At 46.3% G+C, this 26,120-nt stretch overlaps 2 protein-coding genes across 2 annotated transcripts in view; one reads left to right on the top strand and one right to left on the bottom strand.

Annotated features, from left to right (window-relative positions):
• The window catches only part of Sbp2 (SECIS-binding protein 2), a 79,836-nt gene extending 62,730 nt beyond the window's left edge, over window positions 1–17,106 (bottom strand). Inside the window, exons 1-4 of the mRNA XM_084606519.1 lie at window positions 16,548–17,106; window positions 14,389–14,581; window positions 1,987–2,086; window positions 645–1,311 (exon numbers count right to left, since the gene is read on the bottom strand). Of these exons, the coding sequence (XP_084462645.1) occupies window positions 645–1,311; window positions 1,987–2,086; window positions 14,389–14,581; window positions 16,548–16,819 (1,232 nt within the window). The 5' untranslated portion in view covers window positions 16,820–17,106. The remainder of the gene's footprint in view (window positions 1–644; window positions 1,312–1,986; window positions 2,087–14,388; window positions 14,582–16,547) is intronic.
• Window positions 17,107–17,477: 371 nt separating this feature from the next.
• Window positions 17,478–26,120, top strand: part of D12 (YEATS domain containing 2 homolog D12) — a 45,077-nt gene continuing 36,434 nt past the window's right edge. The window contains exons 1-5 of the mRNA XM_084606518.1: window positions 17,478–17,894; window positions 23,246–23,343; window positions 23,823–23,921; window positions 24,110–24,340; window positions 25,933–26,042. Coding sequence (XP_084462644.1) covers window positions 17,795–17,894; window positions 23,246–23,343; window positions 23,823–23,921; window positions 24,110–24,340; window positions 25,933–26,042 — 638 coding nt within the window. The 5' untranslated portion in view covers window positions 17,478–17,794. The remainder of the gene's footprint in view (window positions 17,895–23,245; window positions 23,344–23,822; window positions 23,922–24,109; window positions 24,341–25,932; window positions 26,043–26,120) is intronic.

Raw genomic sequence — 26,120 nt, 5'->3', positions numbered from 1 at the left:
GCACGCCCCATTCAGAGAAAACACATCACAGAAAAAAAACTAGCGAGGAAATGAAGAAGTAAATGTTTCCCCACAAATCCGCGAACTTTTGTCCCAGACTGTGCACGACGCTATTCTGTTTGACCTGGCTTCACAGCACTGGCAGCAGATTACACCTGAGGCTGTGCAGTCAAACAGTCTCCGCATATAAAAATTGCTGTTATGATATTCATTACTTCCAAGGGTACAGTGTGAAGTTCCATAATTGAACGAGCACCGAATTTTCGCGTTAAATATATATTGCCCTGCATTTGTATGTACGATTTTCAAAGGGATAATCTGTGAGCTCAGCACAGTCAATAATTTCAAGCATCCAATCTCAACTCTACAAGAACCCTGGAAATAAACAGAGCATTGGTTTGTGGAAAATATGCACTACTTCGCACAAGCTGCTGATGATGAAACAAACATCAAAAGTGTGGCCCTGGCTATCTGTATGCTCTAAAATGCACCAAAGCTATGTGCACATGCATTCGCTGGTGGTTAATATCACGAAAAAACAAACAAACAAATTTGTTAATTAGCAAACTAACTTTTCGAGCCATCTATCGGTCACCTCCACTAATTTACTACAGCAGAGACAAAGGAAAGATTGATTTACATACCTCGAGCCGTTGGCAGCAGTGGTTTCGACTTCATGCCTCGGCTCTGACTTGACGTCTTTCTCGGGTGCCTCAAACTGATGCTTTTCGGCACCCCCGTCGAAGGACGGCAAGGCCATCTTCCCTCCTCCGCCTTTCTTTGGACCTCTCCTTTCCTGCTGATGGTGCTGGCATCTTGTCGATGGCTCCCCATCTTCTGCCCGTTTGCCCCCATCACCACCCCCACCACGACGGTGTTTGCGTGAACCACTGCCACGCTTGTGATGCCTGTTGTTTGAGTCATTCGTGCCATTGTTATTGCTAGAACTCCCACGGCGTCCCTGTTGCTGTGAACCACGCACATTTCCTCCAGATGATGATGACACCTGCTCTTCCGAGTCCCTGTTTGCTGCCAGCACAGAGGTGACAACAGGCGGCTGGGGGGCCTTCTGTTGCTGCAGGGCTGTGGAGTAGCTGATGCCCGATGGGGACTGCCGCTGTGGAAAGTCCTGCACGGGCAGCGATGGGAACTCTGAGCTGCTCGAAAAGTCAGGGCTGGCCACTCCTCCCTGCCACTCTTCCCGGCTGGCAGAGGTGGCAGGCAGGGCCCTTGCTGTACTTGTGCTGCTCCTTAATGCAGCTCGACCAAAGTCGGACACAACGTTGCAGGAATCCGTGTCTGTCATTAATGCTGCAAGGAAGAAGTGGAGGGGGCACCTTATGAGTTGCATGCACGCTCCATGTGAGGCTTACGAAGTCACTCCATGAGTTATGGCCACCGTGATGAGAATTTCTGATTGCAGTAACAGAAATAACAAAGGGATGTCTTGAGTAAGCCAAGATGTTCACCCAGTTGTCCCTAACAAATCGCTCCGACCTCTGCCCCCAATTCTCAGATTTTACACAAACAGCCAGGCACTACAAACACAGCAACAAACTCAGTTAATTCAAAATCCAGGATAATTCAAAGAACTCCTGCACTGGCGTGACCTCCATGTAAATTTCACCCCATAATTAAAAGTGCTTTCCTGCCCCATGCTTACAGATTCGAAGATGCAGGGTAGTATGTAGGAATGCCCAGTCCAGATTTTGCCACTTAACATAGGCAAGAGCTGCAAAATGCCCTTGAAGCTCTGTGAAGCAGTTCTGAAGCCTGCAGCCCTGAAAAGCTGCAAAATGGCGCCGTTTATGCTTGGTATACAAAGCAACCTAGTATCTCCAAAACAATAAACCAACCCATTCTACTACTTGCGAACAACCAAAGCATGCGCCTCCAGAAAAGAACATGTGCTTCGCTATAATTTACACCAATCCTTCTCAAATGAATGTACACCAATTAGCCCAAGATTCAACTTGCTGAACTCACAGGAATCTCTATGCGAGGCAGTGTCTCTTCTGCGTCCGCTTCTATTTTTCTTCTTCTTCCCTCGGGTATTTTGTCCCATTGGCTGCTGCTGCTGCTGTTGCTGCATGTGGAGAAGAGAGAGCAAAAGGCAAGAATAAGTACAGGCAAAAAGAGAAAGAATCCGTGCATCTGTAAAGCATCACTGAAGTAATCCCCCATTTTTAAGACTAAGCAATGTAAAGTATTTCATAAAAATGACAAAAATTATTCTGGTAAAACATTACATTTCTCAGGGGGACAGTACTCCAACAATTTCAATGCATAAACAAGTGAAAGTCGACAGCTTCCCCCATCAAACTACACTGAAGAAACATACTTCCCTCATAAAGAAGCTAGACCAGAAGTTACATGTACACAAAGCCTTCTGCTATTGGCCAGTCTCAAGAGCCATTTCCAGGCGATGACAAACATTTTCTGCAAACCCAGAAAATGAGACAGTGGATCAGCTTATCCGAGAGATGCCATTACAAAGCTTGTTGCCAATAATTATTGCAATGTGCGGGTAGCTTTTCAGTTTATGATCAAGGTCTCTGGAATAATGGCCAAAATAAGTCACGAGATTACGGTGGAAATGAAAAGATATTGCTCATAAGTCAAAACTCGATTTAACGAAACCCGATTTAACGAAAATCTCGATTTAACGAAGGTATCCTAATTCCCCCTCAGACGCCCATAGGGTTCAATGCTTTGACTAACTCGAAATAACGAAACCGATTCCGTGATCTGTCCCGATTTAACGAACCTTTTTTCGAGAAATAAAGGTGAAAAAGTGTTAATTTTTGGTCTATTTTGTAGACAGCACCCCAAAATTTACAAAGTTCACCGACTTCTTTGGCGGAAAATAAATTTGTAGTCCCCTCGGGCCTTTCTTGTCGAGTAAGAATTTTTGTTGTTTCTTTTCATACGCGCTAGCGGCGCCGGTCGTGGTGTTGGCGCTACCCACTCGAAAGTAGCGCGGGGGGTCATGACGATGACCATACGGACCCCCAAAGATTGCACTAGTTGTATGATTACCAACTTTGGCGTCAATTTGTCATTAGCTGTGTGGCTTGCCGTCCCGTCGGCGGTATTTAGGGAAGATTGTTGCGCCGCTAGCCGAACCGTCCTTTGGGTCGGTGCTACCGGCGTGAATTCGTCACGCGCGAGTGCGACGAAAAGTGAAAATGGTACGTGCTAACCGATACGACCGCGATAAGCTGGTATGGTTTATGCGGATGCAAAATGCATTATGTTCAATGGGTGCTCAGTCGGGGACTTGACTTTACTACTTTTAAAACTAAAGTACTGTTTAAGCGGGTACGTTTTAACGAGGTTTTACTGTAATCGAATGTACTGATTTATGTGCCCAAGAAATGCCTCATTCAATATAACGAAGTTCTCGATTTAACGATAAAATTCACGGCTCCCCTCAACTTTGTTAAATCGAGTTTTAACTGTATAGTACAGATCGAGCACTACAATGTCACAGAAAAGAAGCTTTACAATTTTAATTTGCCATTGAAAATCGCATTAAAACAACTGAGGTGCCATCTTGCGGAGAAACCCTATTACTTTCACTATAATATCCCATGCGACCAAAATATCGCCGATTTTCGTAAGTGCACATTGTTCTTTTTTGCTCTAGGAAAGCTCGTCATATTTTATTATATTTTGCACTCTCTCCAGTGTGTCCTTAAATAAAAACCAGCCCTCCTTTCGCATCGCGAGAGGCGTGCTTTCAGCTTTTGCCACTAGATGACTCCACAGCATTTCGAATTCCGTGGATGAAGCGGTGATAACTTTCGTTGATGAGCCATAGTTTAATGCGCCATAGCAGCCTTGAGTGTGGAAACTGAAGAGGACACTAATCTACGCTAAAAATGTATAATTACTGTCTGGCGAGTGAAATTTATATTTCTTTCTGGTACGTTTTTTGTCGACCACCAGACGTCATCGCGGTTGCTGCTCATGGTTTCCAGCATCGGGCTACATAAAAACAGGCACATATAGACAAATTATTTGCCAAAATTTTCTACACCGTTTCTACCGGAACCGCACGGAATCGAACATTTTAGATAGCAGTCTCCATTGCGTCAAAAAAAGTCTGATGGCTAAATTGCGGTGTTCTGTCCCTTTTAATGTGCAGTAACATTGCATGTGGCTGGAGTTACGCACCAGTAAGAACCACCAGAAAAGCCAAGACAGTAGTGCCAGCCACCAAATTTGCAATAGTGACATCAAGGGGGCGAGGTACTACCTTTTACTACTGGTACTAGTACACTCATTTCACGGACAATGAGGATAACATTTGCTTTGACAAGCATGGCTTGACGGGAAAGTCCTTGATAAGCAATGTTAGTCAATTTCTTCTCGGTACTAGAACACTTCTGACCCATACCAAGCACTTCAGATGTGTACAATCGGCATCATAAGGTTGCAAGCCACACCGAATGACATTTTCATCTCACTGCCTCTCTCCATCAAGGCTTTCACATACCTCTCAACCTGGCGAGATGAAAAAAATCTGGAGGTTTTTTATTCGCGCCAACAAGGAAGGGTGGTGGCCGAACTTTCTGGCAGTGCTTAATAGTCCTTTTACGTGAACCTGGCAGTAGCAAATCTTTGCTAGCTTCAAAAATGTAACAGAGTAGCATTGCTCAAAGTGTGATTCAGACCAATGACCTTTCACCAGCAGCCGAGGTTGGAGAATTGTTTGGCACTCTGATGAGTGGAATTGAGTTCAAGTTCCAGTTTCAAATAACCTCTGCTGCCGTGAAACACACCAACGTCGCACCCTCACGTTGCACAAAATTCAAAGTGTTTGCCTCTTCTCGATGCAACGAAGGACAGAAATCCAGAAATGCAAAATCGTAAATACATCATGGGCTTTTATAGCGCCGTGACTTTAGGCACATGAGAATTCTGACAGTATACCTGCATCGTGCACAGGCGGCCTAGCTGACCATTAAGTACACACAAGCAGCTGCAACCGCAAACACGAAATGTAACTAGCCAAAGCTACTTTGACTTTGGTCAACTGCACAGCCGATGATGCTTGTTGCCTGAGGTGTTGCCTATTGCTACAGGCTTTTGTAGCACTCCACTACCTAATTATGGTGTTAGTAGTTTTAAATAGAAAGCAAATCTGCATGAGCATTCGTTAAAATAACTGAATGATTGCGCGTTGTCGTGACGCTGGGGCTACGTCGACCCGGCCTTCACTTGGTAGCGTGCAGAGACTCGGGGTTGAAGAAGGACTGAATCTTCGAAGTTGGTAAAATATGTACAAGCAGGTTTACTGGCACTTTGAGAAAACGTATTTACAAGAATATTTACATGAAAAAGAAGGGTACATCAGCAAAATGACAAGCGTTAAGAGTTCATAGCGAGAAGCGACTGGATGAGCCGTTTACCCAGGGCCCAGAGCGATATTTCGTGCTCTGCAGCGTCCTTAAAAACCCCCCCTATGTCCAGCCCTTCTCTGAAGATGCTGACCAACCAAATCCAGGGCACGCCCCTCAGGTATCGGCATCCAATCGAACACATCACTGCACTGATGGTCTGAAGCACTGACTGGTCCGGCATTCATTCGTTGGGCGTGATCACTTGTTGGCGGGAAAAGCCTGGGAACGGCGAGGAGAGGAGGTACATTTCTATTCTTCAGCAAAGAAACCACAGGCTGGTTCTGGGGGTTTTACTTCTCAGAAACCCGAGTGCACGTGGCGCCGTATAGGGCTCCCAACATGGTCCCTTTTCGACAATTGCAAATCTTTCCTGCATTCCCGGGAAATCACTTAATGGCCGTATGAGTCATGCTCCTTTCTTGTCCTGCACGTCAGCGGACATGTCACTCTGTCGTCTCCTTTGGATAGGAGGCATTCATCACTGGAGGATAGCACTTCTCGACTGGAAGGGTGAACAAAAGAAAGCACTTCCTGCTATTTCCCGCAGGGGGACGTTTCTTTGTGTTTTTCCAGACGTTCTCTTGACAGGGCCAATTTGGCATTTGCAGGTTGTCCACAAAGCAAAACATGCTTACAAAACAGGATTCCTGGAAACAGGCTCACTTAGAGCCAATGGACCATCACCACATATTCACAAAACTTTTCCATGCCCACAGGCGAACAATAGAGCGCGCAAATGCGGATGCTTGGTCGTAACAGCCTCCTCCCCCGCCAGAAGAGACTCGGAGGGCAGCAGTCCCAGCTGCTGCATGAAGAGACGACTTAATGGCCTGCACGTGAACGCTTGAAGCTCGCTGTTGCTTGTCGCGTTGTCTTGATTGTTGTAGGCCAAATTGCTCGAGCTGTCTGAAACTCAACCACATGTCGAAGCAAGCACTCGGCTCCCGTCTGAAGAGACCAGGTTAAAAGAAAACTGCCATTGTTGTTCGAGAAAAGCCCACTCTCAAGACGTTCAGGACCCACGTATTCCTAGAAAACCAAACGTGCTGCTTTACATAGTCATCTATATTCAAGCGCACGAAAAAAAAAAAAAACCTGATTATCAATTTGGATACATGGTGAGGAACATCTCGGACCGCTTAGAAAGAGCGGCTAAGCGCGTCCGCATTCCCATTTAACTTCCCCTTTTTGTATCTTATTTCAAAATTGTACTGCTGTAAAATCAAGCTCCACCTAAGAAGGCGACTGTTCTTCGATGTCGCAGTTTGCAGCCAAGCCAGGGGACAATGGTCCGTCTCTACGGTGAATTTGGCCCCTCCAAGATAGCACTGCAATTTTTGAATGGCCCATACAATGCAAGCGCATTCCTTCTCTGACGCGCAATAAGCCCTCTCTCTAGAACTCAGTTTTCTGCTCAAGTAGAGCACGGGGTGCTCATTACCGTCGTCATCTCTCTGGCAGAGAACAGCACCTAACCCTCGATCACTGGCATCACACTGGACCGTGAATTCTCGGCCATAGTCTGGAGCTCGCAATACCGGACGGCTAATCAGCACAGCCTTCAGGTTTACGAAGGAGGCTTCCTTTTGTTCGTCCCAGACTACATTTGTCGGTTCTGTCTTGCGGAGAGCGTCGGTCAGAGGGCTAGCCAAAGCTGAATAGTTAGGGATGTAGTGATTGTAGTACCCAGTCAGACCCAGGAATGCTCGAATTTCCGTCTTCGTGCTCGGCCGCGGGTAGTCTGCTACCGCAGAAATCTTAATCTCGCTGGGTTTCCTGAAACCTTGACCTACATTGTGACCCAAGTAGTCCACGGTCGCCCTTGCCAGGCAACATTTCTCGGCCTTTACGGTTAGTCCAGCTTGACGCAAAAGGCTCAGTACAGCTCTTAGATGTACCATATGGTCCGCCCATGAGTCGGAAAAAACCGCAATGTCGTCTAAATAAGGCACCGCGAATGTTTCACACCCCTTTAAAACCCTATCCATGAGTCGGGAAAAACAAAATGGAGCATTTTTGAGCCCGAAACTCATCATTGTTGGCTGGTAGCTGCCCGTCGGAGTGACGAAAGCCGCGTATCTGCTGGCGCGTTCAGTGAGCGGTACTTGCCAGTATCCTCGAGTAAGGTCCAGCGTAGTCACATATGCCGCTCTACTGACCTGTTCTACTCTCTCCTCAATATTCGGAATAGGATACACTTGATCCCTGGTGAGAGAATTTAGCTTTCGGTAGTCTACCACAGGCCTAGGGTCTTTACCTGGAGCTTCTACTAAGATCATAGGCGAAGCATAATCGCTTTCCGAGGGTTTTATTACTCCCAATTCCAGCATGCGAGTTACTTCCCTATCCAGAATTTCTCTTTGCCTTGGAGAAAATCGGTAGCACCTTGATCGCACTGGCACGTCTGAAGTCAGCTCAATATCGTGCTCAGTCAAATCAGTTCTGCCTGGCCTGTCCACGAAGCAGGCCTCAAACTCTGTTATTATCTCGCCCAGATCGGACAGCTGGGATTTCTTTAGTTCTCCTCTCTGCTCCGTCTTTTTGAGAAGCTCCTGAGCGTTGCTTCCTTTTCCGCTGAGGCAAATCAAGTTGTCCCCCATCTCCTCGGGAAGGTTTAACGTTAGATTTACCACGGCTTCCCTCTGCACATAAGGCTTCATAAGATTGCAATGATAAATGCGCACTTCTTTACGCCTACCGGGAATTTTCACTGCGTAGTTAGTGTTAGAAAGCTTTGCAACGACTTCAGCCGGTCCTTCCCACTGTACTTCGAGCTTATTCTGCCTTGAACTTCTCAGCAACATCACCTGGTCCCCGATACAAAACGTCCTTTGACGGGCTGACTTATCATAGTACACCTTGGAACGAGCCTGGGCTGACTTCATGCTGGCCTCAACGAGTTCCTTAGTGTTATGTAAGCGATTCAAGAGGTTCAGAATGAATTCTACTACTGTTGGGTCTTCTCCGCGCCCCTCCCAGGCTTCGCGCACCATTCGCAAAGGTGAGCGCAGTGACCTTCCGTACACCAACTCGGCTGGGCTAAATCCAGTGGATTCGTGCGGCACTGACCGCAAAGCGAAAAGCGCTGCAGGCAGGCAGGTATCCCATTCGCGCTTGTTTTCATAGCACAGTCCCCTCAGGACTCGTTTGAGAACAGAGTGCCATCTTTCTACGCTGTTGCTCTGCGGATGATGGATCGAGCTATGCACTACCTTAATGCCGCATCGCTCGAGAAATGAGGTGGTGAGGACACTCGTGAAAACGCTACCCTGATCACTTTGTACCTCGGAAGGGAATCCAACTCGTGCAAACACTGACAGCAGCGAATCCACTACACTCTCGGACGTCACCTCGCGCAGCGGAACAGCCTCTGGAAACTTTGTGGCTGGGCATAACATAGTGAGGATATAACGGTACCCTGACTCGGTCACAGGAAGTGGCCCAACTATATCTATTACTAACCGGTGAAACGGCTCGGTAATGATTGGTACTAACACCATCGGAGCTTTCCACTTATCTTGCGCCTTTCCAACCCGCTGGCACGTGTCGCATGACCGTACAAAATTTTCCGTGTCCTTAAAACATCCAGGCCAATAGTATTCTTGCAACAGCCTCTGCTTTGTTTTCTTTATTCCAAGGTGACATGACCACGAGCTGCCATGGGAAAGTCGCAGTAAGTCTCCGCGGTACTTTTGGGGAACGACTAATTGGTCCCGCTCTACTCCGCGCTTATCCTTGAATAAGCGATACAGCACTCCCTTTCTCATCTCGAAAGAAATATTGTTTGCTGTCTTAGTGGCGCGGTGGCGCTCCCTTATCTCCTGTATATTGGGATCATTGGCTTGCTCTATAGCTAAGTCCTCTCGGGTTCCACTTAAAAGTCTCGTGAGATTACTAGACACTGGCGGCAAGAGGTTACTCTCAAGAACGTCCTCATTCCGCGTCTCATCAAGCTCACTTTCAAGTTGACTTATCTGAGATGCCTCGCTCTCAAAGTTTTCTGACCTGCTATCTTCCGCATTTACCATTGTTTTAACTGCCGTTTCCTCCGCTGTGGATTTTTCTGGAATGAGCAGTGTAGCTAGTTCTCGCGCCTTTGAACGTGTTAAGGCTTGCACAACTCTGTCTCCGAAAAGGATGCCCCTCTTTCGCAGCAGCATGTCCGATTTGTTGGAGAACAAATACGGATAGCACTTAGGAAGCTTTCCTGAAACGGCAGCCTCGGTTGTTAATTCGCCGAAAGGGCCCTCGATGACCACGTTCGCGATCGGCAAGCACACACTCTGTTCCTCAACTACCTGTCGGATCCATGCACACTGTCCTGTATAGTCGGAAGGCGATACATACGCCGGATGGACAACATCCATCGTTGCGGCCGAATCGCGCAGTACCTTGCAAGGCTTCCCGTTGACTACTAGGTCATGCAGGTAGGGTTCTAAAAGCTGCATATTTTCATCGCAGTCCCTGACATACGAGAAAGCAATCTTTTCTTTCCGGCAGTTGACGGCAATGTGACCCTGCTCATTACACCTAAAGCATGTGAGCGGCTTCCTAGCCTCAAGCTTATTCTTTGTGTTCTGCACGTTGGTCACTTCCCCACTTTTCTCACTGCCGTCCTTTCTAGGGAATTTGCCTGAAGAAACCTTCATTTCTTCGTTTCCAACTCTAGCAAAGTGCCTTTCCTGACGGTTTTTCACACTGAACTTGGGATTGCGGGGCCTATCCACTGCTGGGTTGCTGAATTGTCGGCGCGAAGCATACTCCTCAATAAGTTCGGCAGCTTCAGTTGCCGACTTAATTTCGCCTCGGTCCTGTAACCAATTTCTTTCTTTTTCTGGGAGGCAGTTATAAAACTGCTCCAAAAGAATTTGCTCGACTACAGCGTCCCTATCACTGTAGGAATCTGTGCTCTTTAGCCACTCGCCCAAATTAACTCTTAAATTGTACAGGAATTCAGGGTAACTCTCGTCCCTGGACTTAGTAGCTTTCCGAAAACGTTGTCTGAACGCCTCGGCGCTAAGCCTATACTTTCTCAGAAGGCAAGCTTTGACCTTCTCGTAGTTGTCCGCGTCCTCCTTGCTTAGCCGCGCGACAACCTCCGCTGCCTCGCAGGGCAGAACCGTCAATAATCTCTGAGACCAAGTGTCTCGCTGGAAGGACAGTTTTTCGCAGGTTCGCTCAAAGTTAGCCAGATACAGACCGATATCCCCTGATATCACATATGGCTGCATGTACTTTGACATCTTGAAATCTGCCTCCTTGTTGAGAAGAGGTACCGCTAGCTGGGGACAATTGCCCGACCTCTTGCTCAACTCTAGTTCTAATTTCCGGAGCTCAATTTCTTGGTCCAGCTTTTTTGCTTCTCTTTCACGCTTCTTTTCCTCTTTTTCCCACTCACGTTCGCGCTCCCTTTCCTCTTTTTCCCTCTCAAGTTCACGCTCACGCCTCTTTTCCTCTTTTTCCCGCTCTTTCTGCTCTTTTTCCCGCTCCTTTTCCTCTTTTTCCCGCTCTTTCTGCTGTCTGAGCTGTTCCTTTTTTTGACCGATGAGGTTCCATGCTTCACTGAGCTCCTCATCATCGGCTCCCAAATCTGTGATTGCCTTTATAATCAAAGGTTTTCGTGCCAAACCACTTGTATCAATTCCCAATTCCTCACACAATTGCAACAGTTCCGGTTTCTGCAGCTTTTGTAGGTCCATGATCGCTCCGAGTGTCGGCTACTTCCAAAACAACAGTGCAAACTACCAAACCTAAAGGCGTTTCCACACTCTCTTTACCAGTTCTAAAATCTAACCCTGTTCTAGAACCTGGTCCACATCAGAAGAAAAGCCAAGCACTCACCCACACATGCGATCGATGTTCCGAGCTGCCCACTTGTTGGCCGATTGTTGCGCCTGCTTGTTGCTTGAGATGCCACCTCCGATCACAAGGTGTTGTGGCTTGTAGCTTCAGATCCACCTCCAATCACCAGATGTTGTGGCTTGTAGATTCAGATCCCACCGCTGCCACCAGTTGTCGTGACGCTGGGGCTACGTCGACCCGGCCTTCACTTGGTAGCGTGCAGAGACTCGGGGTTGAAGAAGGACTGAATCTTCGAAGTTGGTAAAATATGTACAAGCAGGTTTACTGGCACTTTGAGAAAACGTATTTACAAGAATATTTACATGAAAAAGAAGGGTACATCAGCAAAATGACAAGCGTTAAGAGTTCATAGCGAGAAGCGACTGGATGAGCCGTTTACCCAGGGCCCAGAGCGATATTTCGTGCTCTGCAGCGTCCTTAAAAACCCCCCCTATGTCCAGCCCTTCTCTGAAGATGCTGACCAACCAAATCCAGGGCACGCCCCTCAGGTATCGGCATCCAATCGAACACATCACTGCACTGATGGTCTGAAGCACTGACTGGTCCGGCATTCATTCGTTGGGCGTGATCACTTGTTGGCGGGAAAAGCCTGGGAACGGCGAGGAGAGGAGGTACATTTCTATTCTTCAGCAAAGAAACCACAGGCTGGTTCTGGGGGTTTTACTTCTCAGAAACCCGAGTGCACGTGGCGCCGTATAGGGCTCCCAACATGGTCCCTTTTCGACAATTGCAAATCTTTCCTGCATTCCCGGGAAATCACTTAATGGCCGTATGAGTCATGCTCCTTTCTTGTCCTGCACGTCAGCGGACATGTCACTCTGTCGTCTCCTTTGGATAGGAGGCATTCATCACTGGAGGATAGCACTTCTCGACTGGAAGGGTGAACAAAAGAAAGCACTTCCTGCTATTTCCCGCAGGGGGACGTTTCTTTGTGTTTTTCCAGACGTTCTCTTGACAGGGCCAATTTGGCATTTGCAGGTTGTCCACAAAGCAAAACATGCTTACAAAACAGGATTCCTGGAAACAGGCTCACTTAGAGCCAATGGACCATCACCACATATTCACAAAACTTTTCCATGCCCACAGGCGAACAATAGAGCGCGCAAATGCGGATGCTTGGTCGTAACAGCGCGTGGCAAGTTCCCCCTAATTGTTATGAAATACTGTCAAGCGGATTGCTCATTCAGAGCATCTGCTGCGCACTGCAATCGCTGTGTTTCGACTGAGGTGGTCATCTACACAAGTCCGCATCGATGCCGGTGCCCTATTCCATATGCAGGCTCTTACCTAGTTTGCGCAAGCTTCGGAAACTTCAGCAAAAACAAGCATTTTATTGAAAGTAGAAGTCAGCGCAATGGTTGCATCCAAAGTTAAGGCACACTGTATCGCCAATTTCATTCCGGTACAATTTAAGCCTGGTGCTCAGTTTCCTGCTTGATATCTGTTTTTTGCAGGAGTGTTTTTGCCAGATTCTCTGCCAAAATTGCTTACACACAAATGCAATCAGGGCATGCAATTAATTAAACTTGAGGCATGAAGGAGGGCCTCTTCCGCTTCATGCACAGCTTTTAGAGTTTATTGAAACTTGTTTCCCTTTGAAAAATGTCTTGAAAGAGACATCCTGTGAGGCTGAAAAGGATCGCTCTGTCCTAGCGCACCGTTCCAGTGCATGCCTCGAGTACTGTGCCAGTGCATATACGGTGCATTCGAAGTTTTTAGAATGGTGTAATGTACATGATTAAGGGAGTTTAAGGTGATTCAATTTCACCACATTAGGGTTTGGCAGGCCGCAACCATTCCTTTAATTCATAAATTAATCAAATAGTTACAATGACCTCATTTAAGTAGTCGTTGCCTCTGACACGCCAGTCAACATCAATCACTAGAACCACAAATTACCACAATACGTTTTTTTTTTTACGCAGCCCTGGTTATTCCCGACAGCTGGTGCCGAACTAGTAATCCGACGGCTTTTCGACCGAACGAGCTGTATAAGCCATCACTTAAAATGCACAAAGCACATTTCTTATCCAACAGCTTGTCGGTGTGACGTAGATTCTTTTCCCACCGCTGCTTACAGGCTTCATCCTTTGACACGCAGGAACAAAAACGAGTGGCTTCAACACCACAGTAACCATTGAAACAGCCAAGCAAATAGCAGTGCCAATGCCAGTCCTACAGCGTATTCGGCACTTCACTATCTCAGCAATGAGAAGAAAAATTTCATTGTCAAACACAACAAACAACACTTCGTACTTGTGCCAATATCAGCTCTTCTCTCTAAAAGAGACTTGTACCAACTTTCAGTGCGCAGAATGTAATTAGAAAGCATGGGCGTTGGCGGCAATTGCGGTACTCAACCTATTCTAGTACCCTACAGGTGGTACTACAGCGGCCATTGATAATGATGTCAGAGATTACAATGCAGTTGCAAATTCCACGGTTCTATTTTGCAAGAACTATTCCCGTGTGGGCAGAGGAAAATTATTGGGAGATATAGGACAGTAGTTATCGTGAGTTTTCAGAACGAATCAGAAGGGTTGGCAGGTATGCTTTCAGCTCACACTAACATAACCATGATGCGACATGGTCATTAGAATGTATGAACACCTGCATGAGTCAACAGCCATATGCTACAGAGCTTAATAAGCCACCTTCTGCTGAAGGAAACGTGCAGTGGTTAGCATTACATAGCAGGGCATATTACAAACATGCCACCATCTATCTGCACTTACCTATGACAAGCATTAACCTACGTGCTTATTCTGCAAGTGAACGGCACAAAAATGTGACGAGTTACTGATTTACTTAACATTGGCTGATTGAAAAAAATGGAACAAAAGCCCCCATGATGCAAGAAGCACTTATGCTTAAGAGGTGCACAAAAACAGCCTCACCCCTAGGAGCAGTCCACGTAAAAATATTTGAATCTCAATATATATTCCTCCTGCCCTGTCAATTTTTTTTTCCTCCGCTCTATGTGCAGTGCTTTCAACCATGCCCGTACAGATTACAGACATCAAAAACCTGGCACAACAGTCCCAGCAAAGGCATCATCTTGCTTCACAGGATGGCAAGAAGATTGGCCCTTCAACACCAAGACCAGTGAAGCACCCACCATGGAGGCCGAGGCCACAGTGGAAGGGGCCACCAGGGTGGAGGGCGGCTCATCGGCCACTGCCGGCATGCCTTCCTCCATGGGGCCGCAGACAGCCATTGGTGGTGTTGGCTGGTACAGACACTGGTACTGCATTGTGTAGAAGGGCACCGCTGGCGTCGGCACGTAGGGGGCATAGTACCCTGGCAGGCCCCTGCAACACATCAGCTTAAATGTAAAGCCTCAAAGGCCACAGAAGATGAGAGAGTGCAGCAAATATCAGCACAGTCTTACAGCCCCGGCTGCATCTGCTGCTGCACAGAGGCTCTCTCCCATGAACTTTAAGTTAGTACCCCACCCCCTGCACCAGCTGCAGCCATACTATTCACATAAAATACCCACCCTCATATGCCCACCAAAGTCCAACCTGAATGTCCGCCACTCCACTGATGCATTCATCTTCTAATTACCCCCATTACCCTAAGGTAACCATTCTATGCATTACACGCCCTATCCAGGTCAATTTTCCTTAGCATAGCATTAACTAATGTTCATTCCCTAACCAACTCTGTTCTTTTCCAGTCTAAAAATATGACCCTTATTGTTCTCCTTTCCATAGCTCACTCTGCTGGCTGCAATTTCATTTCTATCGTTTTCATTGACTCTCAAGTTTCTGTCCCAAAAGTGAGAACTTGCAATACATAACTACAGTATAATTTCCTTTTCTGATCTATGGCAACCATTGTGAAGCATGGGGCAAATGCATTAATTGTGAAAAAAATTAGTGTTCCTTGCATACATTGCAGGCCTCCTCAAGACTTGCACTTTTACCAATTTGAACTAACATTACAATGCATGCAGAGAACTGCAGTACCCTCTTCCCCCTTACGAGTTTACAATTCTGTTTAATCCTGACATTACAGAAGAGCAAGCCTGCATAGCTGGCTAACTACGCAAGTTTTTTAATGTAGTCCATGCTTCATCATTATTTCCTTGTATGTGTGTCAATGCAAAAATTATGCACCACAAGCAGGTTAAAAGCTCAAATCTTAGAAGATTCTAAAAGTGACGTGAAATTACCCATGCGAGTTACATTTGCTCTATGCATGACATGTTAAGCAATACATAAGTGCACACCATGTCTCATCCTGATTAGTTTTGCTTTTTTTTTTTTCTTCAGGCAGCGAGATGTTTCAGTTGACATTCCCTCAAAATGAAGTCTCTGCACATTCTTTGTGCTACTAATAGTGCTCTAATATAAAGGAGTGAAAAAAAAATGCAGAGCCCAACTACTAATGCTAACTCGAATAACCTCATCGTGCTAGTCCGCCTCGTTTCAAACTAATGCAAACAATACCAACCATTTCACGCATGCAAGTACCAGGCATGCGATTTCACAACACTCGAGCTTTTCTAATGGCGCAATGACTTTTAACGCACTAATGCTGCACGTGCAAGAAAAACAAAGCCGTTGGACAGCCTTGGGACAGTCAACGCGAAACAAGTGCGACGTAGCAGCGAGGAAGAGAGCGCCCTTTCCTTATCAGCTGCAGTTACGACACGCGACGCGCACACATAGCTTTCTGAAAGCTCGAAGGCCAGCAAAGCTACGCCAGCAATCGAAAAATTTCATGACCGCGAATCATGAATCATTACCGCCACTCTCTCTTGCCGTGAAAAAGAGGTTTAAGGGTCGCTGCGGGCAGAAAACTATTGTGACACAATCGTCTAGCATACTTGAGCTTTCGGCATCAGAAAGTGACTCTGCTGATGGCTGAATCACAACCATATTATTTTTCGTACGCTGGACCGCACTGGGAACTAGTAGTAAGCCACGTTGCTTATGCAAACGTAGCGATAATGAGTGACACGAGGTGATCGTGCTGTGCCTTCAATTGAAACCGCGGCCATTTTTTTTTTTTTTTTTTTTTTTTTTTAACAGCGATGGTAGCAAGGAGTCGATTCATTGCAAAGCCATACGCAACGACCAAGACCGAGCGCCAATTGCACGTTGATCCCGACCGTGCTGCAACTTGGTTCACTGAGAGCCCGTGCAACGCGCTCAGTTTTCCATTTTAACTCGGCTACAAGGAAAACCAAGGAGAGGGGGCAAAGGTGAACGCGTGATTCGTGGAGCAGGGTCGTGTAGCGTGGCGGGGGCGAAGTAAAAAAGCACTTACGTCACGTAGATGGTTTGAACATTGGTAGACAAGGCTGGCGCGAACGACATGTCGCTATCGGGCACCGGCGCCGCCGCAGCAAAGGGCGCTTGCGGAGTACTCGCCACGACGGGCAGAGCGAAGTTCTTGGGAACGAAAGGCGACGCGTTTGGAGACAGTTTAGACCTCTGCGCCACTGGAAAAGAGGGTTGCAGAGGCACGCATGGGTCCGCCGCTGCAGGCAGGCCAAACACCACGGTGCCCTGCGCACTCACGATTCCACTGCCGGACATGATTTGATGGAGGTGGGGGAAGTCGCTGATGGGTCGTCGAACGGAAAAAGGGGTGGCGGGAGGAACGCAAGCACAATGGTGCGTACTGCTAGGCGTGAATGCTGCTCATGCCAAAGGGCCACTCGGGTATGGCTTTTAATTGCAACGATGGGGGACAAAGCAGCCTTTCAAGCTAGATGGGGCATCGTCGGGGCAAAACGCGGACAACACAAACAATTCACTGTTCACAAACCCCCCGCATGAAACGGCCCGACCGCCCGACCGCGCGGTGGCAGATTTTTGCCCAGAGCATCCGCCGCGCCATCTATTCATGTGCTGTTATAAAGACGATGAAGATGAGCGCGAGGCATGCCAAGGGCATTACTATAGCGTTAAAATATCATGCTACTAGTCAATGAGCTGGTTTTGCATCGTTTAAATTAATTGTATTTTTTAAAAACGCACCCTTAAAATAAAACATGTGTCCCAAATATTTTGCTAAAAACATAAATATATGTTACTCAGAGGCTCATAAACAATGCTTTTTACAGATCTATATTAGCTGGCCTTCTAGTCTTAGTTATTTGTTATTACTACCATTACTACTATTAATGCGCCTCACAATGATAGTGGTATTTTCTACCAAAGGGGACAAAACGGACTACCAATTGTACCAATCACTTACGGCGCTGCATGCGCGTCTTTTAAACATGGCGGCGCCCAGAACACACTCTGTCAACTCCTTCAATGAGATGAAAAGTTACCACGTTCGAATGTTTCTCAGCGGCGTGAATTCCCCTTTTGGGCAGTCATCGACATTTAGCCTACGTGAAAAAAGAACGCCCACTCGCATCTACTAGTTGTGCTCTTGTGGCTGCTTTTGTCTGTAAAAAAGAGGAAAGACTTTCTCGTCAACCTCGTTTTTAAAAAAGAGGTCCGTCCTCAGGTCTGGTTTATGTTTCATCGTCCACTTCGCCCGGGCTGCGCTGCCGCAGCATGTCACAGGGGCAGAAGAGAGTCATCGATCAGGACCCTGACTACGAATCTATTCCTCTTCATGCCCAACAGAAGAGAATCAAGTTGCACGAACAAGATGGTGAGTCTACGGCGGGAGTCCAGATTTTCCGGAAAACCTTTCCTTTTCACTCTCTTTTGAATGAAAAAGACACTGGCTCGTATTCTGAGTTTGCGTTGGTATCAAAAGTGTCGCTACCTCCCCGATATCGAGGCATCTGATTGATGCAAACGCCGGAACATGATTTCCGGTTCCGCAGTGGTTCCGGAATTTCGACCACTCAGATCACTCGAGGTCACGTGGGATAGCGACACACCGATAATGACGCAAACTCGGAATACAGGCCACTGAGAACTCTGCGCAAATCAAGCATCTGAGTTGCTGTTTGGTGAGCATTAAAATACAACTTGTGCCTTCTGAAGCATTGGCGGTATTTCTGTGTTTGAAGTTCTTGAGGAGGCAAGCTGTTCGGTCACTGCAGTAGAGTTTGTTTGGAAGTCCTTAAGTGGTCAGAATTGTTTGGTTTGTGGGGTTTAATGTCCCAAAGCAACTCAGGCTATGAGAGACACCGTAGTGGAGGACTCCGGAAATTTTGACCACCTGGGGATCTTTAACGTGCACTGACATCGCACAGCACATAGGCCTTGCTTTTCGCCTCCATTGTTTCTCAGCCTTAATTTCGATAACCCTTGAAGCCGAAGTTTTCAAATGGTGCACGTCCAGTACACCAACTATAAATATCGATGGAACAAACAACTTCGCCACCATATTCTCATGCATCCCTAAAGAGATATGTGCAATTGAATTGCCATTGTGCAAATTACACGTGTGATTTGGTTGCAGAGAAATCGATTTCTTTGAGAGGGTTGCTTTGCAAAAACTTGACCGCTGGTGTGGCTCCCAAAGTGAGGAACGCACTTAATCCGCCGTTTGCGGGAGGATGTGGCGCCATCGTGCGGGAGCGGGCGAGAAACACATTGGACGGCAGTGTAGCAGATGACGCAAAAGCGCACCATACGAAATGGCCACGCCAACGCAGGTAGAAAGCGAAAGCTCCCCCCTTTATTGCCCTCGGGGCGGAAAGTAGTGACAGTGATTGCAGTATATCATGTTCACGCAGTATGGGGGAATGTTACAGCGTTTTCATAATCCACTCATAACGCATGCATATACTGTCTTCGTATTGTAAGAGCGTGTAGCGTGGGCCGTGTTCGACGTGACAGAATGAGACGCTCTCAGCTTGCAGGCTCACGACAAACAGGAGGGCGTGGAGGCAGAGAGAGGGGATCTCAAAGGGCAAAGCAGCCAGGGGTTTGGTGATGCTGCAGAGCTAGGTGGAATCGTCTCCTGTGACATCCGAGCGGCGCATATGTGCAGGGTGTCTTGAGTTACCGAGCACAATGCGGTCACCGCGGCGCCGGCATGGTGCAATGATCGTCACTTCCTCATCGCGTCATCTAAATGCGTGCAGCTATAGGATTTCATCTAGAAGCTTGGCAGAGAGGCACTTTTACATACCCCCTGAAAAGGGCATTGTCCCGGCCGGAATGCACACATGCAGGAAACGCGCGGCATTTTTCTGGTAACAGGTGATTCAGCGCTGTAGCCAGTTTCTGCCCTCAGGAGTCAGAACAGATGTGGTCGCAGTGGTGAAAAGGTCCTCGGGGCACAGAGAATGTTCTTTCTGTTGTGAAATTATCCACAACCTTTCTGCCTCCGCTGCGATTTCTGCGGAATTGACTTGGTGATACATGCGCATCTCCTACATATTGGATGCACATCTCGGTCAGGAACCAACGCTGCTCTACGTCCAGAGCGATCCACTCTGCGAGTGAACGAGCATGAACCCTCCAGGAGACTCATTTGTGCCGGGCGGTTTCCTTGCCATTGCAAACGGTTGGACGAAGACGACAATTATCAAGCTTTCTAACGAAGTGCATCTGATTGCGTACACCGAAGGAGCAAAGTCCGAATGTTTTGGCGAGCACGAAGGCGAGCCTGTAAGGTAAAAAAAAAAATACTGTGCGTCATGCAAGAATGTCAAGTGCGCCATATGATCCGAGCGACAAAAGCACAGATACTACAGGTATGTATGCATCTAAAGAAAATATGCATGATGAAAAGTATCTATTGGAGTTTGCACCAAGCCTGTAGCCCACCAGTGATAGCCGCAATGAGCATTTGTTCATTGCATTTTTGCTTTATGTGCGACGGAGCCTGATGGCGGTGTATTTTGTCGTTTGCTTTATGTGCGAAGGGGCCGGATAGCGCAGATATCTCAGGTGGCTGTGTGCGCCAGACGGTAATATTTAGCATGTTTTATCGCGACTGCCACCTGACTAAAAAGAAAGAAAAATTGGGCGTTTGTTGTGATGCACCGCTGTTCGCGAGCCAAGTGGTTGAGCTGGTCATGAGGCTTGCGAACGGCAGTGCATTACAACAAATGCCCAATTTTTCTTTCTTTTTAGTCGGGCGGCAGTCGTGTTAAAACATGCTAAATATTACCGTCTGGCGCACACAGCCACCTGGGATATCTGCGCTATCCGGCCCCTTCGCACATAAAGCAAACGGCAAAAACGCACCGAACAAATGCTCATTGCGGCTATCACTGGTAGACTACAGGCTTGGTGCAAACTCCAATAGATACTTTTCATCATGCACATTTCCTTTAGATGCATACATACCTGTAACGAAGTGTTTTTTGCACAGTCGAGAGCACGCAGTCGGTTGCTAAGGTCGGCCATTCAAATCTTGACGCTTGGTGGCCCTAATTCAAGCTTCACGCCTTTATTGGTCACAGCTCACCGAAGGAAACCTGAAAAACCGCGTCTTGCATCCCGGCACGCCTAGAGAGTGGCAATCGTACGCGGCAGATGTGGTTGGCATCGCTTTGCCAAGCCTATGACGGTCACCGTACCGCCCGGTGCCGCCAGCCTCCATTGCACTGGCGGCGCCGAGAAAGGCCGTCGACGCTGTCCAATGTGTTTCCATCGGTCGCCGCAACGACTTCGCGCATGCTCAGAAAACTCTCGCAAAATGCGGATTGTCTTGCAGTTGTCTGAGGAATACTGCTGTGGAAAGGGACATGGGGAGGCAATGCCCACTTTTGCACAATTTTCTTTATAAATTATTGAGCTGTTTTAAGCCTAATTTGAAGAAAATTTCCGCACAGCCAGCTACTGAGGAATGACAGGATGTCAGGTAGTACACATCTAACAGTGTGTAAATTTTGTGGGTTCTTTAGTTGCTTTTACTGGTTGACAGGAAAAAAGCATTCGTTCAAATAAACTGGAAGTTCAAACCTGCTGAATTCAGTTAGTATAGTCTGAGCTGCTTCCAAAGAGATGGGAATTGGGTTGTTCTGAAATGATATGATGCCTTGTCATCTGTTTTTGGAATACATTGTGGCATTCTTATCACTTTGATATTTAAGACATGAGTTTGTTAAATAGTGCAAAATTTTTAAGAAAAGCAGTGCCATGAAAATTGGTGTTTATTCACTTCTGTTTGATGTGCTGACATACCCTTCATCTCAAATAAAAGTCACATATCCCCCCCCCTCCCTCATTTGCAACGAGTTATCTATTGCTTTCTGAATCGTCGTATGCTGTCAAAAGAGCCATTGCTTTACTCTGTTTGGGATCAGCTCTTCAGAAGCTGTGACCTCATGAAATGGGCGATAGCTTTGACTATCAGGTACACAGGCTTTTGGCTCATAAAAGGAAAGATTCACAGCACTAACAAATAGACACTCACATATAGACGAACAGTGTGTCTATATGTGAGTGTCTATTTGTTAGCGCTGTGAATTTTTTCTTTTATGAGTAATGCACTAACTAGCCCAGCAGTTAGTTTTACTAGGCTTTTGGCTGCTGGTTTTCCTTACTCGGTCATCACGGCTGTTGCTGAAACCCCCTTGAAATGTGGATCCCGTCAAAAGGTGGCTGCTTCTGAACGTGCGAAAGCCAAACCAGAGGTGATGCCTTATGTCCGTAAGGTGTCGCATAGCCTCAAAAAAGCGGCCAGCAGGCACAATTTTCTGCTTGTTTTCTGTGCGCCAAGCAAGTTGGCTAAGCTGTGTCCCCGCATCTGCGGTGAGGGCGAGCGTGGTTGTAAAAAGCAACGTGAAGAAGCATTTGTTAGATGTGCCATAGGGGTGGTGTACATGGTCCCCTTGTCCTGCGGAAAGTGCTATATTGGGCAGACAGGGCGTTGCCTCAATGGCCATTTAAGGGAGCACTCTCAAAACATAATTAAACAAGATAAGCTCGCACTCTTAGTGATGCATGTAATGGCATGCAAATGCTTACCCGGCTTTAAAGAAGCAAAGATTCTGGGCAGGAGCCTTAGCACAAATGCAAGAGTTTTGCTCAAAGCTTTTCACATCAAAAGAAAGCAGACCACTACATTAGCGATTCGTGTATAAGCTTGTACTCAGCTGAGCACGGTTTTCTGGAAACATTTTTATAACAAATTTTACAAGGTCTTTCGTGCCTGGTCCTATGTCTTGTTCAATTCTTTCATATCTATTTTCCTTCATTGTTGTAACCTGTCCCTGACAATAGCTACCTTTAACAACTGAAGAGACGATAAAACCATTCATATCTGTCATATTAGTCTGTCAAGATATGTCAAAGGTAGCTGGCGCCACCCAAGTGTGACATGTAATGGGACTGTGATATAAATGGGACTAGCAGACAAAATAAAATCAATTGATAGTAGCGTTCTTTTGTGTCGTGTTCTCTTCTGTGGTTCCTTTTTGCACTGTCTTTTTACCGAGTTTGCAGATCCTTATTCATGTAAATGCACTTCGCTTATTGCTGAATCACCAATCCCTTAAGCTGTTTATCTATTATCTCGCGTATACTCATTACAGTACAGTCATAAGCTGCCCCGTTATGTGAAATATCACCCAACATAGGCTTAAATTCTTGCTTGAATTAAGTCATATGAATGTGCCTGCCTGGTCTTCGAGTAGCGTATGCAACTTGGTATCCAAAGATCTTGGCAGTTGTGATTCGGCGAACTTAGCCATGGTATGTGGCCTCGTGACACCACACTACCTGCCAGCCTATCAGTACCCAGCCACATACCTTCTAACTACCACTTGCCAAAGGCATGCTTGTAATTTCTTGCTCACTGCACTGACAACACTTAATTTTCCGGAGGGTAATGCCTTTTGATGGTGCTACTTTAAATGTTTTTTTTTAATATGACACGATGAAGGACTTTTGTTGCTCATGGACATGAACCTTTGAACCTTTGAGGTTGATGGTGAGATGGAGTTATCTTTGAAAATTGCTTGGAATAAATCCAGTTGCAAATTGAGTCCTGTGAGTTTGTGTTCTTTTTTATTTTTTCATTTCTTTTGTGTCATGTAAAATGAAATGACTTGAATGTGTTCTTCCTTTCTTCCATTTTTTCTCACGCAGCCAAGGAAGCTGCTGTCAAGAAAATTGACCAAATTGTCCGAAGCCAGTTCTCCAATGAAATCTCTGCAAGGGAATCTGAACTGGATCTCATTAATCAGGTTGGAGCTCGTATGCTAACAAGTACCGGGAATTGCAAACATCTTCCAAGGCTGCTATTAGTGCATGCTACAACTACTAGGTTTGCTTCGGTATGTTTCTTGCCTGATATTTAAGTTAGGGTAGAACAGGTTTCACTACAAGGCCAGGAAAGCCTCTTGATTTCAAGGCATTGGGGATCAAACTGCAGTGGTAGTTTTCGATTTCTGCTATGTAGTATGCAAACCAGACCCAATTCATTGCCCTTGAATCTGGTTTCTACCGCACTCTGTTCACTTCAAGTTCATTTAGGTCACTATTACCATTTTTGTTCTCATAGCTCACTGCCCTATGGCCATATTCTGTTTCTGTTAACCGCCAAGGCAGACATGAATTTGGATGGGAAAGCGTAGCCAAATGCTGTAATTTGAGAGTGCAGTCCATCTAGCATATGTGTGTATACCGCATCACGAAGACAGATGCCCTGCCATTTGCTTTGCAGAGGATTTATCAAGTACAGATGATGCTGGACCGGCTTCGTGTGGGCATCATCACCAAGTACTATGCCAGTGCAGGGCAGGCCACTCCTACTGCTAACAGTGTATGTACCTCCTCTCCATAGTCATTTAGTTTGCTCGTCAGTTTAACGTGGGAAAAAAAAAGGAATGAAAATGCATAGCATACATTTAGAAGGAACATATGGCCATAAGTTTTGCTAACAACGAGTTGTGTATCAAAGGTGCTACAATCAATAGCCCCTTTTTGTTTACTCGATCATGCCTGGCACAGTGTGGAGCTCCAGCAGCAAGCGGAAGAGGCTGGGAAGACGGCCAGCAGGCCCTGGCCAGCGTCCACCCGACTGTCCGCCAGTTCCTGGGCAAAGCGCCTGTGACCACACAACTCCGGTCGGATGCGTGTCACTCTGGCAGTAGCCAGCGAGAACAGAAGACTTCAGTCACTCTTATCGCCGCAGACAGCAGAGATGTTGAAACAGTAACACCATCTCGACATTGTACTGAGGCAAGTCTCCCACACCTGCTTTGGACGAGAAAATTGTGTTCAGTTCATGCCTTGTTATTGCATGACCTGCTCTAATGATATGGTTGTAAGGGTTTGTATTACTAAAAAAAGAAAGAAGAGTGCGGGTCACTCTGTTTTCACCACATTCAAGTCAAGCAAGTCAGTGTGTGTTTAAGTCGCATTCAAGTTGAACACAAGAGCATTAGCTGGTGGGAATACTAAATGGGATACAGTGACAGACAGGAGGAAGAGAAGATGGGAAATGGGGGACAACACAGCTTGGTTGTGTTGATACTCTTTTGCTAGGTAAGGATCGCTTGTGGTCATAGACGAGGGTAATGGGAGGTAGGCAGAATCTAGTAAGTTTGCAGGGTCATTAAAAACCTCACATTGTTCTGATTAGACCGCTGAGGGGGCTGTATTTACAAATATTTGCATATTAGAAATAGAATCGGTTGCCACTAGAAAATGAGGTGGTCATTTATTTACATGCTGAACATGATCGTATACTAAGCTAAGCTAAAAAAAGACCATTTAATTTAAGAATGGGATGCAATTCATTGTTCTAGGCCAACTTCATTCTGTCCCGTAGACATGCAAGAATGCAGGTGTGTTCAAAGTAGATACAAAAACAGGCACTGACTGATCACTGCGTGACAGGGAAGAAGGAGAAGGTAGGATTGATATGTGTCTTGGGAAAGGGGCCAGTAGATGCACTAGTATACGGACATTTAACTTTCTGTTCTGCCTTGTGCATCTTATGTGTGGTAAAGTTATTCTTTTACATGATATTTGTTTATGCGAAAATTTCTTTCATTCCCCAGAAATTTACTTATGCTATTCAAATAAGGAATCTGACAAATAAAAAGAACCTGAACTGTTCAACATTTTTTGCTTCGCTCATCGAAGGCACTAAAATACACTAGAGAGAAAATAGAATAGAAAGACAGGGAGGTTAACCAGGCAATGCCCAGTAGGCTACCCTACACATGGGAAGGAGAACAAAGGAAGAAAAAGGAAAGAAAGAGCGCCAAGGAAAGGATTCTGCTACATGTATAGAGATCTACAGTGAAAGGGGGTAGAGAGCGCACACTTAAAGCCTTGAACCTAAAATGCATTAAGCACCACTGTAACATCTGATGTTGCTGATGGCAGTTTGTAAAGGTGATGTTTTTCCACGCATTGTGCATTGGGGCTTAAGCTTGTGAAATATCAACAAGACAGTATAACTGCTTACAATTGGGGGTGCGCTGGAAAAAAGCGACAGTTGTGGATTCGAACGGATCACTCCCACACATATTGCACTTCTTATGTAGCGGGCTGGATGGTTTAGTATGGTCAGCTAGGCGGCATGCTACCTACTAGGTCACATAGCAGTGTTAGTGTGGCTGAGGTAAGCGGTGAAGTTGGGGCCTGGGGATAATGGGTGCATGGTGTTTGCTTAATTGAAGTTTAGTAATTTGGCAGTGTGGAGGAAGAACAGTGACTGTGTGTGAAGCAAATTGTTTGCAAATAACCATAAATGCTTTTGTGTTATACTCTTAAGGTGGAGCTTAAGTTTCCCCTGAAATTTTTTTTTTTTCCTTTGGCAGCCTGAAGAAAATTACAAAAAAGGAGCAATGAAAGAAAGTGGTCCTGTGAGAATCGGAAGGGGTCTGCACTGCAAGAACAAAGTGCGAGTCATTGTTGGCAACGTCTCAAAGTGAGTGCAAACTTGGATCACATGCCCTAAACATATTTCTGTTTTCTTGTGCATGTGTGGCATCATCTTAGGCACTAG

Source organism: Amblyomma maculatum, chromosome 6 (genome assembly GCF_055883805.1).
Source record: "Amblyomma maculatum isolate TAMU_Amacu chromosome 6, ASM5588380v1, whole genome shotgun sequence".
Taxonomy (NCBI): Eukaryota; Metazoa; Arthropoda; class Arachnida; order Ixodida; family Ixodidae; genus Amblyomma; species Amblyomma maculatum.
The sequence above is the reverse complement of the archived record's forward strand: the minus strand, read 5'-3'. Positions and strand labels throughout refer to the sequence as shown.